Source organism: Neovison vison, chromosome 5, assembly GCF_020171115.1.
Source record: "Neovison vison isolate M4711 chromosome 5, ASM_NN_V1, whole genome shotgun sequence".
Classification (NCBI taxonomy): Eukaryota; Metazoa; Chordata; class Mammalia; order Carnivora; family Mustelidae; genus Neogale; species Neogale vison.
In genome coordinates, this window is record NC_058095.1 from 84224427 (window position 1) to 84246014 (window position 21588).

General features: G+C 38.3%; 1 protein-coding gene across 1 annotated transcript in view; it reads right to left on the reverse strand.

The window, feature by feature from the left end:
• The window catches only part of MICU2 (mitochondrial calcium uptake 2), a 180198-nt gene that overhangs the window by 114198 nt on the left and 44412 nt on the right, over positions 1-21588 (reverse strand). Inside the window, exon 2 of the mRNA XM_044249410.1 lies at positions 15162-15303. Within this exon, the coding sequence (XP_044105345.1) occupies positions 15162-15303 (142 nt within the window). The remainder of the gene's footprint in view (positions 1-15161; positions 15304-21588) is intronic.

Genomic DNA, 21588 nt, shown 5'->3' on the forward strand with positions numbered 1-21588 from the left:
TGGCCAAAATTAACAAAACAGGAAACAACATGTGTTGGAGAGGATGTGGAGAAAGGGGAACCCTCTTACACTGTTGGTGGGAATGCAAGTTGGTGCAGCCTCTTTGGAGAACAGTGTGGAGATTCCTCAAGAAATTAAAAATAGAGCTTCCCTACGACCCTGCAATTGCACTCCTGGGTATTTACCCCAAAGATACAGATGTCGTGAAAAGAAGGGCCATCTGTACCCCAATGTTTATAGCAGCAATGGCCACAGTCGCCAAACTATGGAAAGAACCAAGATGCCCTTCAACGGATGAATGGATAAGGAAGATGTGGTCCATATACACTATGGAGTATTATGCCTCCATCAGAAAGGACGAATATCCAACTTTTGTAGCAACATGGACGGGACTGGAAGAGATTATGCTGAGTGAAATCAGTCAAGCAGAGAGAGTCAATTATCATATGGTTTCACTCATTTGTGGAGCATAACCAATAGCATGGAGGACAAGGGGCGTTAGAGAGTAGTAGGGAATTTGGGTAAATTGGAAGGGGAGGTGAACCATGAGAGACTATGGACTCTGAAAAACAGTCTGAGGGGTTTGAAGTGGCGGGGGGGTGGGAGGTTGGGGTACCAGGTGGTGGGTATTATAGAGGGCACAGCTTGCATGGAGCACTGGGTGTGGTGAAAAAATAATGAATACTGTTTTTCTGAAAATAAATAAATTGGGAAAAAAAAAAAATAAAAACCCACATGGCAGGCTCCTCCCCTAGAAAACCAACCAGGAAAAGGAAAAAAAAAAAAAAAAGGCTATAAGAGAACAACCACCACTACTTCATAGGACAACTTTTATTTTTAATTCGTTCCCACTATTTTGGCTCATTTTTTTAAAATATAGATAATTTTTTAACCTATTTACCATCACAGTGAGATGTCCAGTACATCAAATTCCATAACAACCTTCTAACCTGAACTTTTTGATACATACATCTGTGTTTTTCTTTTGCATTTCTATTTTTAAATTTCCTTTTTTTAATTTTAGTTTAGTTTAGTTTATTCCTTTATTATTTTTATTTTCTAATATTCATATAGAGTTAAATTTCAAAGTAATCCCCTTTCCCCAATCAATACTACCCCTATAGGTAAACCAATTTTTAATCCCCCTTTATCTTAGGAAAGTTGAGTCCTTTAACAAAGATATCAAGATACATCCAGGAAGTATCAAAACAACCTTCCTCGTCCACACTGAGAATTTATAACCACTCTCCCATCGTTTACTTCCTCCAGTGTTTCTGTGTTTTTGTGTTTCTCCTGATAGTATATAAATCTTACACTTGGGGTTCTTTTTGATGAGGTTCTTCCTTTATTTGCTTATATAAATAAATAAATAAATATTTTTTTTCCCCTCTTGTCATACACTTTTTTTGTTTGTCTGTTTTCTTTGTATACTTAATAAATCTTACCTTGGGGCCCATCTGAGCGGAACCTTCTCTTTTATCTTCCCTTTTTTTCCTGTCTCTCTCTCTCTCTTTTTTTCTTTTTATTTTCTTTTTTCTCTCGTTTGGGTGGGGAATCCTGATTGCTCAGAAGTGTTCCAGGGTGCACCTTGACTGCACCACAGTCGATACATCCAGCTATATCCGTTCAGTCATCTCTCACCAAAATGACTAGGAGGAGGAATGCCCAAAAGAAGAAAAATACAGAGGATGGACTTCTACAGCAGAGCTAACGGCTATCAACATAGACAATATGTTGGAAAGAGAATTCAGGCTAACAATTATCCAAGCAATAGCTAGGTTGGAGAAAGCCATGGATGACCAAACGGAATTGATTAGGGCTGAACTGAAAGGGACCAGAGATGCTGTTCAGAACATTAGGGCAGACCTGAAAGCTATTAGGGCTGAGGTTCACAATGCTCTCAATGAGTTCCAATCTAATCTAAATTCTCTCAAAGCTAGGGTAACTGAGACAGAAGATAGAATTAGTGATCTGGAGGACAAAAAGGTAGAGAGAAAGGATCAGGAGGAAGCCTGGAACAAACAGCTTAGAAGCCAAGAAAACAGAATCAGGGAGATAAATAATGCTATGAAACATTCCAATGTCAGAATTATTGGAATCCCTGAAGGTGAGGAGAAAGAAGGAAGTCTAGAAGATATAGTGGAACAAGTTCTTCATAAAAATTTCCCCAATCTCGTGAATGGAACCAGCGTTCATGTACTAGAGGCTGAACGGTCTCAAGCCAAGATTATAGATACCAAAAAAACATCAAGGCACCTGATAGTCAAACGGAGGAATAATAAGTGTAGATATAATCTCTTGAAAGCCACTAGGACAAAGAGTCTCCTTACTTACAGAGGAAAGCCCATCAGAATAATGTCATAACTGTCAACAGAGACCTGGCAAGCCAGAAAGGGCTGGCAAGATATATTCAGGGCACTAAATGAGAAGAACATGCAGCCAAGAATACTTTATCCAGAGAGACTGACATTCAAAATGGATGGAGAGATAAAGAGTTTCCAAGACCAGCAAGGCTTAAAAGACTATGCAAACACCAAGCCAGCACTGTAGGAAATACTAAGGGGGGTTCTATAAAAGAGGAAAAATCCTAAGAATAGCATTGAACAGAAATATAGAGACAATCTACAGAAAGAAAGACTTCAAAGGTAACACGATGTCAATAAAAACGTATCTATCAATAATCGCTCTCAATGTGAATGGCCTAAATGCGCCCATAAAATGGCACAGGGTTGCAGATTGGATAAAACGACAGGACCCATCCGTATATTGTCTACAAGAGACCCATTTTGAACCTAAAGATACACCCACACTGAAATGGGATGGAGAAGCATCTTTCATGCCAGTGGGCCTCAAAAGAAGGCCGAGGTAGCGATTCTCATATCAGACAAATTAGATTTTAAACTAAAGACTAGTCAGAGATATAGAAGAACACTACATAATTCTTTTTTTTTTTTTTTAGAACACTACATAATTCTTTTTTTTTTTCCCAATTTATTTATTTTCAGAAAAACAGTATTCATTATTTTAGAACACTACATAATTCTTAAAGGGACTATCCACCAAGATGATCTAACAATTGTAAATATCTATGCCCCCAATATGGGAGCAGCCAATTACATAAGAAAACTGTTAATCAAGATAAAGAGTCATATTGATATGAATACATTAATAGTAGGAGATCTTAACACACCTCTCTCAGAAATAGACAGATCACTGAACCAGAAAATCAATAAAGAAACAAGAGCATTGAACAACACATTGGACCAGATGGACCTCATAGATATATACAGAACATTCCACCCTAAAATAACAGGATACTCATTCTTCTCAAGTGCACATGGAACCTTCTCAAGAATAGACCATATGCTGGGTCACAAATCAGGACTCAACTGATACCAAAAGACTGAGATTATTCCCTGCATATTCTCAGATCACAATGCTTTGAAACTGGAGCTCAATCACAAGGAAAAGTTCAGAAGGAACTCAAACACCTGGAAGCTAAAGACCACCTTGCTTAAGAATGCTTGGATCAACCAGGAGATCAAAGAAGAACTGAAACAATTCATGGAAACCAATGGGAATGAAGACACTTCAGTCTAAAACCTATGGGGTACAGCAAAGGCAGTCCTAAGGGGGAAATACATAGCCATCCAAGCCTCCCTCAAAAAAATGGAAAAATCCAGAATACACCAGCTGCCTCTACACCTTAAAGAACTGGAAAATCAACAACAAATCAAACTAACTCCACACATAAGAAGGGAAATAATCAAGATTAGAGCTGAGATCAATGAGGTAGAAACCAGAGATACAATAGAACGTATCAATGAAACTAGAAGCTGGTTTTTTGAAAGAATCAATAAGATCGATAAACCACTGGCCACACTAATCCAAAAGAAAAGAGAGAAATCCCAAATTCATAAAATTATGAATGAAAAGGGAGAGATCACAACGAACACCAAGGAAGTAGAAACAATCATCAGAAGTTATTATCAACAGTTATATGCCAATAAGCTAAGCAACCTAGATGAAATGGATGCATTCCTGGAAAACTATAAACTCCCAAAATTGAACCAGGAAGAAACTGCCAACCTGAATAGACTGATATCTAGTAACGAGAATGAAGCAGTGATCAAAAACCTCCCAAAAATAAGAGCCCAGGACCTGACGGATTCCCGGGGGAATTCTACCAAACTTTCAAAGAAGAAATAACACCTATTCTCCTGAAGCTGTTTCAAAAAATTGAAGGAGAAGGAAAATATCCAGACTCTTTCTATGAAACCAGCATTACCCTGATCCCCAAACCAGGCAAAGACCCTACCAAAAAGGAGAATTTCAGACCAATATCACTGATGAATATGGATGTTAAGATTCTCAACAAGATCCTAGCAAACAGGATCCAATAGCACATTAAAAAGGTTATCCACCATGACCAGGTGTGATTCATTCCTGGGCTACAAGGATGGTTCAACATTCGCAAATCAATCAATGTGATACAACAAATTAATAAGAGAAGAGAGAAGAACCACATGGTCCTCTCAATTGATGCAGAAAAGGCATTTGACAAAATCCAGCATCCATTCCTGAATAAAACGCTTCAAAGTATAGGGATAGAGGGAACATTCCTGAACTTCATAAAATCTATCTGTGAAAGGCCCACAGCAAATATCCTCAATGGGAAAAAGCTTGCAGCCTTCCCGTTGAGATCAGGAACACGACAAGGATGCCCACTCTCACCATTCTTGTTCAACATAGTATTAGAAGTCCTAGCAACAGCAATCACACAACAAAGAGAAATAAAAGGTATCCAAATTGGCAATGAAGAAGTCAAACTCTCTCTCTTCGCAGAGGACATGATTCTTTATATGGAAAACCCAAAAGACTCCACCCCCAAACTACTAGAACTCATACAGCAATTCAGTAACGTGGCAGGATACAAAGTCAATGTGCAGAAATCAGTGGCTTTCTTATACACTAACAATGAAAATACAGAAAGGGAAATTAGAGAATCGATTCCATTTACTATAGCACCAAGAACCATAAGATACCTGGGAATAAACCTAACCAAAGAGGTAAAGGATCTGTACTCAAGGAACTACAGAACACTCATGAAAGAAACTGAAGAAGACACAAAAAGATGGAAGACCATTCCATGCTCTTGGATCGGAAGAAAAAACATTGTTAAAATATCTACACTGCCTAGAGCAATCTATACTTTTGATGCCATTCCGATCAAAATTCCACCAGTATTTTTCAAAGAGCTGGAGCAAATAATCCAAAAGTTTGTATGGATGGAATCAGAAGAGACCCTGAATCGCTAAGGAAATGTTGAAAAACAAAAATAAAACTGGGGGCATCACGTTACCTGATTTCAAGCTTTACTACAAAGCTGTGATCACCAAGACAGCACGGTACTGGCATAAAAACAGACACATAGACCAGTGGAACAGAGTAGAGAGCCCAGATATGGACCCTCAACTCTATGGACAAATAATCTTTGACAAAGCAGGAAAAAATATACAGTGGAAAAAAGACAGTCTCTTCAATAAATATTGCTGGGAAATCTGGACAGCTATATGTAAAAGAATGAAACTCAATCATTCTCTTATACTGTACACAAAGGTAAACTCGAAATGGATAAAAGACCTCAACGTGAGACAGGAATCCATCAGAATCCTAGAGGAGAACATAGGTAGTAATCTCTTTGATATCAGCCACAGCAACTTCTTTCAAGATATGTCTCTAAAGGCAAAGGAAACAAAAGTGAAAATGAACTTTTGAGACTTCATCAAAATCAAAAGCTTCTGCACAGCAAAGGAAACAGTCAAGAAAACAATGAGGCAACCCACGGAATGGGAGAAGATATTTGCCAATGACAGTACAGACAAAAGGTTGATATCCAGGATTTATAAAGAACTCCTCAAACTCAACACACACAAAACAGATAATCATATAAAAAAATGGGCAGAAGTTATGAAGAGATACTTCTCCAATGAAGACATACAAATGGCTATCAGACACATGAAAAAACGTTCATCATCACTAGCCATCAGGGAGATTCAAATTAAAACCACATTGAGATATCACCTTACACCAGTTAGAATGGCCAAAATTAGCAAGACAGGAAACAACATGTGTTGGAGAGGATGTGGAGAAAGGGGAACCCTCTTACACTGTTGGTGGGAATGCAAGTTGGTGCAGCCACTTTGGGGAACAGTGTGGAGATTCCCAAGAAATTAAAAATAGAACTTCCCTATGACTCTGCAATTGCACTACTGGGTATTTACCCCAAAGATACAGATGTAGTGAAAAGAAGGGCCATCTGTATCACAGTGTTCATCAGCAATGGCCATGGTCGCCAAACTGGAAAGAACCAAGATGCCCTTGAACAGATGAATGGATAAGGAAGATGTGGTCCATATACACTATGGAGTATTATGCCTCCATCAGAAAGGATGAATACCCAACTTTTGTAGCAACATGGACGGGACTGGAAGAGATCATGCTGAGTGAAATAAGTTAAGCAGAGAGAGTCAATTATCATATGGTTTCACTTATTTGTGGAGCATAACAAATAGCATGGAGGACAAGGGGAGTTAGAGAGGAGAAGGGAGTTGAGGGAAATTGGAAGGGGAGGTGAATCATGAGAGACTATGGACTCTGAAAAACAATCTGAGGGGTCTGAAGGGGCAGGGGGTGAGAGGTTGGGGGTACCAGGTGGTGGGTATTAGAGAGGGCACGGATTGCATGGAACACTGGGTGTGGTGCAAAAACAATGAATACTGTTACGCTGAAAATAAATAAAAATAAATTAAAAAAATTTAAATGTATTTCTCACGGCAAGGATATATTGTTGCTTTGTTACATACATAGCTTTATTAGAAAAGGGTTAGTTTTTAAGTTGCGCTGTATGAAGGGCACAATATAGAGAAGTAGGCACAAGTCAGAGCAACAAGGGCTCTGAGTGTTAAGCTAAAAGTTATGGGAAACACTAAATAATTTTAAATAGGAGAGTAAAAGGATCAATTACTGGTATGGGAAAAAGATGTCTAGATGGAAGGAAAGGTGGCTGTTGCAATAATCCAGGGAGAAGTGCTAAAAGTCTAAAATAAGGCAAAGTAAATAAGAATAGAGAAAGGTAAGTAAAGAGAAATTAAGGAGGCAGAATAAGCGGATCTCAGTGATGAACTGGATATAAAAATGAGGGACATGGAGATGTCTACAAAAACTCACAAAACACTCTGGGTGACTTAGGAAAGTGATGAAGGTTGTGCCATCACAAAGAAAATACAGGAAAAGAAAAGATTTGATGGGAAAGATGATGAATTCATTTTTAGACATGTTGAGTTCCTGATGCTTATGGAGATAACACCCAAGTGTCTAGTGGGTGGCTAAGATATGTGATTCTAGTGGCCAGCAGAGTTTGAGGCTAAAGACAGAGATACCTCGGATAACAGTCACCTAAGTAGCTGCAGTCATGAGTGACAATAAAATCATTCAGGGATTACGTATAAAGTGAGTAGAGCTGAAGGGAGCATGGGCATTTAAGAGTTGACAGGAAGAAGAGGAACCAGGAAAACAACTGAGAAGTAATGAATACATTTGTTAGAAAAAAATCTAAGAAATATGTGTCACAGGGAGACCAAAGTTTCAAGGAGGGAGTAAATGCTGTTGAAAGATCAATTAAGAAGCAGGCAGAAAAAACAGCCATTGGTCTTGGCAGTTTGATAGTCACTGGTAATCTAAAAAATAATACTCAGTAGAAAAGTGAGAGAAGCAGCCAGGTTGTGGTGCACCAAGGAGTAGTAGGCCGTAAAGGAAGGAGTACAGATGGCTTAAATCTGGCTGATAAGAGAACAACCAGAGACAAGTATGATCATATTAGGGATTTTTCAAGATTAAAGACATTTAGACTACTAGTAAATTTCAGAGAAGGAGGCAGTAGAGATAAAATAATGACAAAACTAGAGGAGATGGTGGGGGAGCCAGTCTTAGGGTGTGAGGAGCTCATCACCAGGAAAAAGCTAATTAGGGATGTATAAATGCTTTAGACGATCTAGGTGAAGATGAAAAACATGAATTTAGTGGCTCCGATTGCAGAACCATGTGATTTTCTCCCAATAGTTCTTAGCTGGCTAGGTTCAATAAAAAGGACAGAGGAGAAAGATATTTGAAAGCAATTATTAGTGAGTGACAAAAGAACGATGTAGCTACAGAAAAGGAGAAAAATCCAGAAGAGCTGAGAGTTTAGGAATAATGGAATAATTGAGATTAGAAGCTTTTCTGAGGTCAAGAATAGGTGTATTGGATATTAGGAAGTGGGTAAGGTGGAAGGATAATTGATAACATTGTTGCCAGAGAGTGGACTTCTGTAATTTGCAATTTCTTAAATGAAGCAATTTCAGATAATGGTCATGGGATATGAATAATAAGAATACATTTCACTGGAATTGAGAACAGAAGAACTGTAAGGCTGAACAAATTTAGTAGAAAACAGCAAGTTGGTATTCAACGTAAAATAACTTAAATAAGGAAAAATGGTGTTTCAACCACATAACCTAGTTCTCAAAGGAGTATGCTTTTACAGTATTTAGAGTATGCAACAGCAAATTAAGGATGACACTGATCTTCCCCAAATCCAGAAAAAAATGAAGAATAAGCATCCAACATCCACTTGGATGATTTACATCTCCATCAATTACTATTAGCAAAGTATATTATTTGCAAGAAGTTCTGTGAGATACAAACTAGGCAAAAATGAGTTTAGGATCTAATAAATCTCAGATCTTTTTTTTCCTTTCTGTTTATACGCGAAGATCATGGGTCACTGGGTTGGCTCTGGTTTTCCTTGTTTTGCTGTTCAGTATGATCCGCAGGAATGCACCAAGATTATTCTTCTTCTTGCCCATGATGAAAAATAAAGGTGAAGTACATCATAGGTATAAAGGATGTATTATTTGGCCTACAATTACTGAATTCCTGATTTAGCTAAATGCCTTCTGATAGAGTTTAACTGCATTCCAATGCAATTAATAAAGTGCAAACGTTCTAAGAACCTAAATTGGTTAAATCAAGGGTTACATAAAAACAACAATGAAACAAAGAAAAAAGCCATATAAACTTTGAACTTGATTAGAAGACTAGCATAGGTCTGTGGCTAAAGTAAGGTAAAGCAAAAACTAGATTCAACTGAAATGGAAGGGATTCTTTGATGACTTTAAGCACAAGAGTAATAGCTGATGAAGAAGAAAATACAAATGTTTAATGAAAATCAAAGAAGTGAACCACTGAATTAAGTGAAGAGAAAACAAACACTAATACATATTATTTATAAGTATATATAAGTATATAATCCCCTAATATTTTGAGGATGATGATCAATTTTTATAATCTTTACTAGAAACACTTATATGAAAAAATGAGCATAAATTATAGTACAGGACACAGCACTGACATTTCTGATAATCAAGAGTTGTTTGGCTATAAAATAGTTCTAAAGAATTCTTCTATTATCCTTTGTTTTCTCCTATACTATCATTCTGTTTTGTCCCCTTTATAACCAAAATTTTTAGAAAAAGCTATCTATACCTGTTGTTCTCGTCCTTCTAATTCTCTCTTTAAGGTCCTAATGACTCATGCTAGTGACCAAATCCATTAATCTCTTTCCATTTATCATTCTACTGTACCTTTCTGGAACACTCATACTACTGACCAAACATTTCCTAAATATATATGTTTTTTAAAGATTTTATTTATTTATCTGACAAAGAGAGAGAGGGAGTGTGAAAACTCTATCTCTCCTTCTAGTCTGAATGACAGCCTTGCTGGATATAGTATTCCTGGCTGTGTATTTTTTCCATTCAGCACATTGAATATATCATGCCACTTCCTTCTGGCCTACCAGGTCTCTGTGGACAGGTCTGGTGCTAACCTTACGTGTCTACCTTTGTTGGTCAAGAACCTTTTGTCTCCAGCTGCTTTTAGAATTATCTCTTTACCTTTGTACTTTCCAAGTTTCACTATTGGTATGTCTTGGTGTTGACCTGTTTTTGTTGATTTTGAGGGGGAGTTCTCTGTGCCTCTTGGATGTTGAATGCCTGTCTCCTTCCCCAGATTAGGGAAATTCTCATTTATAATTTGCTCAAATAGATCTTCTGCCCCCTTTTCTCTCTTCTAGGACTCCTATGATATGGATATTATTGCACTGTGGAACTGCTGAGTTCCCTAAGTCTATATACATGATCTAACAGTTTTCTTTCCCTCCTTTCAGCTTCCTTATTTTCCACGATTTTATCTTCTATATTACCTGTTCGTTCCTCTGCCTCTTCCATCCTTGTTATGATTATATCCAGTTGATTTTGTATCTCAGTTATAACATTTTTTATTTCGGCCTGACTAGTTTTTAGGTCTTTTATCTTGGCAGTGAGGGCTTCTCTAGTGTCTTCTATGCTTCTTTCAAACCTAGCTAGTATTCTTATGGCTGTTGTTCTTAATTCTTGTTCAGATACATTAATTCTATCTGTTTTGAGCAAATCGCTGGCTGTGGTTTCTTCTTGATCTTTCTTTTGGGGAGAATTTGTCCACCTTGTCATAATGTCTAGGTTTCTGTCTTTTGCACGTTATGAAAGCTTGTTATGTTTCCTGCTTCTGAGAGTAATACTATATGACACTGTCCAGGGCCTGGTGCTTTAAGAAGTGTTTCTGGTACATGCTGTGTGCATCTGCTATTGTATTTGGCTGCTCTCTCCCACGGGCCAGTCCTCTGCAGAGTTCCTTCTTGCTTGCGGTGGGACATGTTTAGATTGTTAAGTTGTTGTTCTTGGATTTGTTTGTTAAGATAGGCCTAACAGGAAGAAAGAAAAAGAAAGAAAGAAAGAAAGAAAGAAAGAAAGAAAGAAAGAAAGAAAGAAAGAAAACCAACCCAAGAAAAAAGGAAAAGGAACAAATAAGCAAGCAAACAAATCAAAAAGTATATGCCTGATTTCAAAGAAAAAGAAATTGGGAGGAAAAAGTATATGCCTGATTTCAAAGAAAAAGAAAATGGGAGGGTAGGGAAGCTGATCCAAAAAACTAAAAAAGAAAGAAGCCAACAGATGAAAAAAACCGCAAGCCTGATGCCAGAGGGGGGAAAAATAGTGGCGGGGAGGAAGCTGAAATGAAGCTGATGCTTTGGAATACTCTACAATCAGTAGCCTTGATGCATGGGAGGGCCTGTGTTGTCTTCTGAAGGAGAGACCTGCTGCACTGGCTCACAGTCAGACCTGCCCTTATAAAGATTCCCTTGCCAGTGCATGGGGAGTGGAGAGGGGGCGGTGCAGAGTTTGGTGTAAGTGACTACAGGGGTTGTGTTTCTGTCTGAAGTCTGACTGTGCCGTTGGGCCTTGGGGGTGGGGTAGATGGTGTCAACCTGTCCTCTTGACAGGGGAGGGACACTCAAGGCTGCTGTCCTTCAGGAAGCCCCCACAGAAAAGTGAACAATCTCCTCTTCTGTGACCCAGGGTTTCATCAGAATCCTGCCTTCAGTCTATCTGTGCCTGGCTGTTGGCCTGCCTGAGGCTAATTCTCAGTGTTATCTCTCTGGCCGGCAGCTGGGATTCAAAACAAGTCTTAAAAGTACCTGGTGGCATGTGGACCCACTCCCTTCCACTGAAAGAGAGCTTCACAGGGCTGCATCTGGCACCTTTCTGTCCCAGAAAAGCAGTTGCACACGGACATATGTGCTCAGAGCCTATGTTGAAAAAGCCACAAACAGGTTATCTGCCATCCGCGGGTGCCTCCGTCCCCTGCTGTTGAATGGAGGTTCAGTATTGCCTGGTGGGTTTTTGTCTTTGGAAAGGCAAAATATCCTCTTCCAAATCCACTCCATGAAGAGGAACATTCTCTTCCCCAGAGACCCAGGATATCCCACACCCCACATCACCGAGCCTTGCTCCAACCCTCATGCCACTCTCCCTCCATCCCTGACTCTGCTCTATGAAAGGGGTTCCCACCATTCTGTAGTACTACAGCTTTTCTCTCTCCCAATTCACTCTCTGAAGCTCACATATGTCACGTTCTCTCCTTCTAATTGTGCAGATTATTTTTTTTCCTCAGATGGATTTCCTAGTTGTTTAAAAATGATTTGATGTTGATGTAGCTATGTCCCAGGATTCCCTTATTACTCCGCCATCTTAACTCTTCCCTCATCCCATAGTTTCAGAAGAGAAGTATGATATAATTCTTAACCCTGTTTCCCTTTAGGTAAGGTCTTTTTCCTCTCTGACCTCTGTTAAGATTTTTTCCTTTGTCTTTGATTTTCAATAGTTTGAAGCATATATGCTTAGGTATAGGGTTTTTGGTGTTTGTTTTTTTTTTTTTTAATATTTATCCTGCCTAGAATTCTGTGAGCTTCCTGAATTTGTGGTTTGGTGTTTATTAATAATTTTGGAAATTTGAATATTTCTCCTGTTCTTTCTTCTTCTGGTATTACACTAGCAATTTTTGAATTGTACCACACTTTTTGGACACTGTTTCTTCCAGTTTTCCTTCTTTGCAGTTTAAGAAATCTCAACATGTCTTCAAGCTCACTGATTATTTCCTTGGTGCAGAGCATTTATTTTAAAGAGCCTATCAAAGGCATTCTTCATTTTTATTATACTGTTTTTTATTTCTAGCATTTCTTTTTGATTCTAAGAGTTTCCCTATCTCTGCATACGTTACCTGTTATTATATGTACTTTTTCTCCTAAAGCATTTAATTATATTAATCATGGTTATTTTAAATTCTGGTCTGCTAATTCCAAAATCTTTGCTATATTTGAATCTGGTTCTGGTGCTTGCTTTGTCTCTTCAGACTGCCGTTTGCCTTTTAGAATGTCAGCTGAGTTTTCTGAGAGCCAGGTAAGATCTATCAGGTAAATGTTACTTAACGAGATATTTTAAGTATGAAGTTCTATGTTTATCTGAATAACATTAGGATGAGTTTATGGTCTGCTCTAGTTGTAGGTGTCAGTGGTTTTTAAACATTTCCTCTGGTGTCCTTGTTTTTGTCTCCTCTCTTGTTCTCATTTCCCTAGAGACTCCTTCATATATAAGGTCTGAGAGGTACAGTTCTTTCTGCTGTATCCCCTTTAGACAAGAGCCTTCCTGGTGTGTGGTGAGGTGTGGGGGAGGAGAAGTGTCCTATAATCTTATGATTAGGTCTCAGTCTGTTACTGGCCTTTGTGCCAGGGTTGTGATCCTCAGTCCCAGGGTTGTGATCCTCAGAAGTGCTTTTAGTTTTCTGTTTTCCTTCAAAAGTGAGACAGGAAGGCCAAAGTTGGGCATTTCCATTCTCCTCGGTTGGTTAGACTTTGGTAAAAGTTTCCTGTCTGTGCAGGCCTTTGCTAAGGAGAAGAGAATGCTCTGGAGTTGTTTCAAAATGATTACTTTTCCCCTCCCGCTGAGGGAAGATTTTTCTCAGATCTTCACTCTTAGTGGGGCTCTACTAGGTAAAACTCCCAAAAGTACATAAGACTGTCAGGGCTGTTCTTCACAAGTTTTCATCTCTCATGCTAGCCCATGCTCAGATTCTAGCAATTAGCCAAATCACTCTTTAAATATTCCCACCAGGTGCTGGCTGCAGTGGTGGTTTCTGGGTAGTTTCTGCTCTAGGTAAACTCTGCATCTCTGTATCTGTCTGTCTCCAGTTTTCATGTTCCTATGCCTTATGGTCTCAATTCTCTCAATTCTCTGATGGATCTAAGAAGAACTGCTGACTTTCAGTTTTTCAGCTTTTTTTTCTTGCTGTAGGGACAGGAGTGACGATATTCAAAGTTCTTTACATGCTGGAAAGTAAACCACCTTAAAAAAACCTTTTTGATCTCTCTAGTTATTTACTTAGACTCGTTTTCTAGAAGTTTTCTCACAAACTGAATACATGTTTTAAGGATTTTGATATATACTGCCAAACTCCCCTCCAAAGAGGAGGTACCAAAATAACCAATATTTATTTTTCTGCTCATAAACCTTCACTGCTCCCTCACTGGTCAAAGATGATGTCCACACATTCCAACCAAATATACAAGTCTCTGATGGTTGCATAGGGTAACTGAAATGCCCTGTACAATATGACCCTTATCTGTTTTTCAATTTGATCTGTCATCACTCCCTAACACAATTCTTTGGTTTTAGTGACTGATGAACTTACTATATAGAGCATGTCATATTCATTGTGTTTTTATTCAAGTCATCTCTCAATATTGAAAATAACTTCCCAAGTCTTCATAGTCTTTTTCAACTTAACTTACACTTGTTACTGCTCACTTTGGCCTAGCCTATATCAGCTGTTCTACATATAGCTACCTACAGGGCAGTACTTCCAGCATCCTGACAGGTGGCAGGAAGTTAAGAAGTTTTCAGAGAATACTTTTATAATAGAGGGCACAGAGTATAGGGCCATATTTACTTTCTGCAAAGTAAAAGGAACTAGTTTAGGTAATATAACTAAGAATTTCTAACATCATTTGGAATAATTAAAAGTTGAGGGTTTATGAATTAAAATTATGTAATTATAGCTTCTGGATTTTTGCATCTCATTGTATTTTTGGTCCCCCCAGCCCAACTGCTCTAATCTGGTATTTTTCTTTTTAAAGATTTTATTTATTTGCCAGAGAGAGAGAGAGAGAGAGAGGGAGAGAACATACAAGCAGGCAGAGAGACAGGCAGAGGCAGTGAGAGAAGCAGGCTCCCTGCTGAGCAAGGAACCCGATGTGGGACTCGATCCCAGAACCCTGGGATCATGACCCAAGCTGAAGGCAACAGCCTAACCAACTGAGCCACCCAGGCATCCCTAATCTAGTTTTATTCTTTGTCCACTTTAAAACACCAATACTACCAAAAACTAGTATCTTAGATAAATTATTCTATTAACATATTTAGTGACATTAAAAACTTACCTGTTTTTCCTTTGGCTCTTTAGAAAAACCCATAAAAAACCCAAGTATTTCTTAGATAAATACATAAAAAGTTTAACTACACTTGAGTCATGAAGAATGTAAAGTCTAAATAATAAGCAAATACATGGCACAAAGAATTATTATAATTAATATGAAGAAAAGCTGTTAGCAATTCTGAAAAATAGAAGTTTATCAGCCTTAATGTTTGATTTTTAAGAAAAAACTTTAAAAAATCCAAAAAACAACTTACGTTCCATTTGGTCAAACATTATTGAAAAGAGGAAGTCTCGTGGTGTCATATAATATTCTCCTTCATGTTCCAGTGAAGAAAACTGCATGAAGCGCTGTTTACGAAGGGACAATTTTTCTCCCATCTCTCCAGAGACATTATCCTAAAAGAAAAAGAAACTGTATTTTAAGACTTTTCTCAGTATGATTCCCCAACTTAGCGACTTCCAAAATAATCTTTACAGAGTACTTTAGTATTTAGGTCTAACAGCCTCCAAATTTTTCAATCATTGATTTAATAAATATTTACGTGGTTGTCTACATACCACTCTTTCAGGCATGAAGATAAAATAGTGAATGATACTAACTTGAAGGAACTTCTATTCCAGTTAATGAAAGAAATGACAGTTAATGAATATATGTAGAAAATAAGGTGAGCTAATGAGAAATGCCACAAGGAAATATTAAACAGGATAAAAGAGTCATAAGGAGTAGTATTTTAGATAGGATGCTCAGAGGAGGACTTTCTAAAGAGGTGACATTTAAAGAGACTAAATGAGGTGGAGTTAGTGAGGTCTGGGGCTCTCTGGAGGAAGAGCATCCTGAGCAAGAGGTAAAGTAAGATCAAAGACCATGAGATATATGTGTGTGTGTGTGTGTGTGTGTGTGTGTGTTCATTCCTAGGTAAGCCTGGTGTATTTAAGTGTGGCAGAAAATAAGATCAGAAAGAAAGGTAGAGGCAAAAGATCAAGTAAAGTGCTTTTTCACAAAGATAAAATATATCATATCTGATAAACAGCTCTGCTTTCAGAAATATAGTTACATCATGGATGGAGAGTGCTAAAAGGGTAAGAACTGGTAAAGTACTGTCAGTGTAAGATTCTGGATATCTCAGGCAATGGCACCTAGACCTTGACTCAATGCTGACAGAGACAATACTGAAATCTTTACTGTTAACCTTTATTGAACACTCACTATGTGCTAGGGACTATACTAATAAAGCACTCTACGTCAATTATTTGGTTAGTCCTCACAATAACTGAACAACAGATACTAGAGTATCTACAACAACTAAAGGAAATGGCACAGCCAGGATGAAATACCTGGGGTGTCCAACTCAGAGTGTTTCAATCCTTTAACTACCACACTAACCTCCTATCCATGGCTGAGCACTGTATCCTAAGCAAATGGAAGAAAACAACACAGCAGTTAACATAAACACCAATGTCAATATAGCAATCTTGACAGAGAATGTGAGTATTATCTGTGACATCTAAAAGCATACTCTGACCTTGGACTACTTTCCTTAAAGTACTGGTCTGACCTGGACCACAACATCCTTCCTGGACACATATTACTTCCTTTTCACAGTTATTGCTACCGCACCTATTATTTACCCTGACACAGTAACGTTCACTGACTACAACTGAAATGGGGGAAAAATGAGAATTCCAGTTGCTTAAACCTCTGTAAGTTCAAAGTCAACAAAATTCAAAGTTAACAGCTCCTTTTCAGCTGATCTCAGTTTTCCAACTAATATTAATTTTCTTTCCTTATTTTGACACTTGGTTTCCTTGAGCAGCTAGTTCTATAGCTCCTTTGTGTTCTACACAGTGCATACTGAATGCGAGACATATGTAGAATACTCAAAAATACTAGATGATCTGAATCCCAATCTTCTTTTTCTTTTCTTTTCTTTTTTTTTTTTTACTGTATTTTTATAAACATATAATGTATTATTAGTCCCAGGGGTACAGGTCTGTGAATCGCCAGGTTTACACACTTCACAGCACTCACCATAGCACATAACCTCCCCAATGTCCATAACCCAACCACCCTCTCCCTATCCCACCCCCCCGCTGGCAACCCTCAGTTTGTTTTGTGAGATTAAGAGTCTCTCATGGTTTGTCTCCCTCCCTTCCTACCGTCCAAACCCCCCACGTTGCATCTCCACTTTCTCGTATCAGGGAGATCATATGAGAGTAGTCTTTCTCTGACTGACTTATTCGCTAAGCATAATACCCTCGAGTTCCATCCATGTTGTCGCAAATGGCAAGGTTTTATTTCTTTTGATGGCTGCATAGTATTCCATTGTATATATACACCACACCCTTTTTATCCATTCATCTGTTGATGGACATCTAGGTTCTCTCCATAGTTTGGCTTTGTGAACATGGCTGCTATAAACATTAGGGTGCACATGCCCCTTCAATTCACTACATTCATATCTTTAGGGTAAATACACAGTAGTGCAATTGCTGGGTCGTAGGATACCTCTATTTTCAACTTTTTGAGGAACCTCCATGCTGTTTTCCAGAGTGGTTGCACCAGCTTGCATTACCACCAACAGTGTAGGAGGGTTCCCCTTTCTCTGCATCCTCGCCAGCATCTGTCATTTCCTGACTTGTTAATTTTAGCCATTCTGACTGGTGTGAGGTGGTATCTCACTGTGGTTTTGATTTGTATTTCCCTGGTGCCGAGTGATGTGGAGCACTTTTTCATGTGTCTGTTGGCCATCTGGATGTCTTCTATGCAGAAATGTCTGTTCATGTCCTCTGCCCATTTCTTGATTGGATTCTTTATTCTTTGGGTGTTGAGTTTGCTAAGCTCTTTATAGATTTTGGATACTAGCCCTTTATCTGATATGTCGTTTGCAAATATCGTCTCCCATTCTGTCAGTTGTCTTTTGGTTTTGTTAACTGTTTCCTTTGCTGTGCAAAAGCTTATGATCTTGATGAAGTCCCAATAGTTCATTTTGCCCTTGCTTCCCTTGCCTTTGGCAATATTCCTAGGAAGAAGTTGCTGTGGCTGAGGTCAAAGTCACTGCTGCCTGTGTTCTCCTCAAGGATTTTGATGGATTCCTTTCTCACACTGAGGTCCTTCATCCATTTTGAGTCTATTTTCGTGTATGGTGTAAGGAAATGGTCCAATTTCATTTTTCTGCATGTGGCTGTCCAATTTTCCCAACACCATTTATTGAAGAGGCTGTCTTTTTTCCATTGGACATTCTTTCCTGCTTTGTCGAAGATTAGTTGACCATAGAGTTGAGGGTCTATTTCTGGGCTCTCTATTCTGTTCCATTGGTCTATGTGTCTGTTTTTGTGCCAGTACCATGCTGTCTTGATGATGACAGCTTTGTAATAGAGCTTGAAGTCCGGAATTGTGATGCCACAAACTTTGAATTTCCTTTTCAATATTCCTTTGGCTATTCAAGGTCTTTTCTGGTTCCATATAAATTTTAGGATTATTTGTTCCATTTCTTTGAAAAAAATGGATGGGATTTTGATAGGGATTGCATTAAGTGTGTAGATTGCTTTAGGTAGCAAAGACATTTTCACAATATTTGTTCTTCCAATCCAGGAGCATGGGACATTTTTCCCTTTCTTTGTGTCTTCCTCAATTTCTTTCATGAGTACTATACAGTTTTCTGAGTATAGATTCTTAGCCTCTTTGGTTAGGTTTATTCCTAGGTATCTTATGGTTTTGGGTGCAATCTTAATTTCTCTGTCTTGTTTTTGGTGTAAAGAAATGCAACTGATTTCTGTGTGTTGATTTTATATCCTGACACTACTGAACTCCTGTACAAGTTCTAGCAGATTGGGAATGGAGTCTTTTGGGTTTTCCACATATAGCATCATATCATCTGCAAAGAATGATAGTTGGACTACTTCTTTGCCAATTTGGATGGCTTTAATTTCTTTTTGTCGTCTGATTGCTGAGGCTATGACTTCTAGTACTATGTTGAATAGCAGTGGTGATAATGGACATCCCTGTCGTGTTCCTGACCTTAGCGGAAAAGGTCTCAGTTTTTCTCCATTGAGAATGATATTTGCAGTGGGTTTTTCATAGATGGCTTTGATAATATTGAGGTATGCGCCCTCTATCCCTACACTTTGAAGAGTTTTGATCAGGAAGGGATGCTGTACTTTGTCGAATGCTTTTTCAGCATCTATTCAGAGTATTATATGTGAACCCCAATCTTCTTCAGAACTTGTTCATTCATGTCTTTCCTTTTCTTTTCCCTTAAGTTACTACTACAAAAATGACTCAAGAGGCATGTTTTAATTACATGAGTCCATACTCTTATCATAATAATCAGAAAATTGAATTTTATTAATACTCTGAACTTTTTAAAATGTGAGGCAGATACAGTAATAGATATATTTTATTTTAATGAACTGATACTGAGTATATGCAGGAAAACTGTGGCAAACAAGAAAAACATTAATTTCTACCAGAACACACTAAGTGCTGTGGCAGTAAAATTACAGAAAGTACACAAATGAGACAGGAAAGGGACAGTGGGTGAGTATTCTCAGTAAATGTCACAGGACTGGGTCAAAGTCCTATATATGAGAGACTATAGTGTATTAGAAAAACTGAAAGAAGTTGAGTAAGGGCGTATACATTATTAGCTTATAGAACAATTCTATTTATACTAAAATGAATATGTAGCCTATTAAGAGAGTAACAAAAATAACTAACCCACATGGAAATAAGTATATTTCCAAGTCCTTAAACAAATGCTGCCTTTCTTTATACTTCCTAATATCTAAGTTGTTCCTGACTAATTAAGAGAGTACCTTTTTGAACCCTCTTACACTGTTGGTGGGAATGCAAGTTGGTGCAGCCTCTTTGGAGAACAGTGTGGAGATTCCTCAAGAAATTAAAAATAGAGCTTCCCTACGACCCTGCAGTTGCACTCCTGGGTATTTACCCCAAAGATACAGATGTCGTGAAAAGAAGGGCCATCTGTACCCCAATGTTTATAGCAGCAATGGCCACAGTCGCCAAACTATGGAAAGAACCAAGATGCCCTTCAACGGATGAATGGAGTATTATGCCTCCATCAGAAAGGATGAATACCCAACTTTTGTAGCAACATGGACGGGACTGGAAGAGATTATGCTAAGTGAAATAAGTCAAGCAGAGAGAGTCAATTATCATATGGTTTCACTTATTTGTGGAGCATAACAAATAGCATGGAGGACAAGGGGCGTTAGAGAGGAGTAGGGAATTTGGGTAAATTGGAAGGGGAGGTGAACCATGAGAGACTATGGACTCTGAAAAACAGTCTGAGGGGTTTGAAGTGGTGGGAGGGGTGGGAGGTTGGGGTACCAGGTGGTGGGTATTATAGAGGGCACGGCTTGCATGGAGCACTGGGTGTGGTGAAAAAATAATGAATACTGTTTTTCTGAAAATAAATAAATTGGAAAAAAAAAAAGAGAGTACCTTTTTACCCAACTCCATTCTTTCTTGTGTAAATAAACAAACTTTGAATTCCAACCAACTAAAAGGAGTCAATTACTCATTTATTCTCCTCCTCAAATGGTCTCAAAACAGGACGGACTGCTGTTAGTGCTGCCTCTCTTGGTTTTCATGTAGTCCTCCATCTTGCAGCAGTCCTATTCTTTCCTGGTATATTAAAAATGACCAAGAAGTAAAAGCACAAACCTCACACCCTTTGATAGCAAGACATGAAAACTATTTTCAAAGAAATCCAATTTTTTTCCTTCTAGGATATTTAGATCCAAAAAAACACCCTATCTCATTGTTACCATTTTCCACATGCCTGTATGTCCATAACTTGCACAAGCATGACATTTCTCAAGACTCTCCAGAAGAATTGTCATCCCTTCCAATTTTGGTTAAATATCCTCTCCAGTGCATAAAAAAAAGTAGAGGAGGTAAAATTAAAACTCCCTTTCATGGGCTGATTTCTGAGCTTAAAGGTGTCATTTGAATTACAGACCATGAACTTAGAAAGTCATTGATAAACAAATGACCCTCAAAAAATTTGAACTACTACTATGACTCTGTTAGTAGATGATGTGATATTCAACCATCTAACCATCTAATCAATCTGGTATTGTGGCCGTCAATTCCTGCTATTTCATGGTATAAAGAGACTTATTCTCCAATCCCCAAATCTTTTAACTCCAATGTCAGCACTACTAATGTTTCCCTTTTTTCTAATCCTTTTTATTCCCTCTCACATTCTGCTTATTGAGTGCCTAGCTATCACCTGGAGGTCCCCACCACTGTAGATTCTAATCCTACCACTTCTCTTATGGAATATAAAGTGGAAGCCCCCAAGTTACAACCTCTAACTACTGGTCTTTCCCTGCATCCTCATCCACCCTTCAAGTAAATACTTAGTTGAGCATCTATGAACTTGAGGACACTCTAGGAAGAGACACAACACATATGAATTACGGTGGCAGTAGTGCAGTTGTTAATCCTAACAGTAACAGCTAATGTTAACTAAACATGTAGTATATGCAAGGCAAGGTGCTAACATCTTTACATACATGGTCTCACTCAACCTTCATAATAACCCAAAGGAGAGACATCATCTTTATCAACCTTAAATTACAAAAGAAGAAACCAAGGCTTGTCAAGGTTTACCAGCTTGCCTAGATTAACACAGCAAGTAAACTGACAGCATA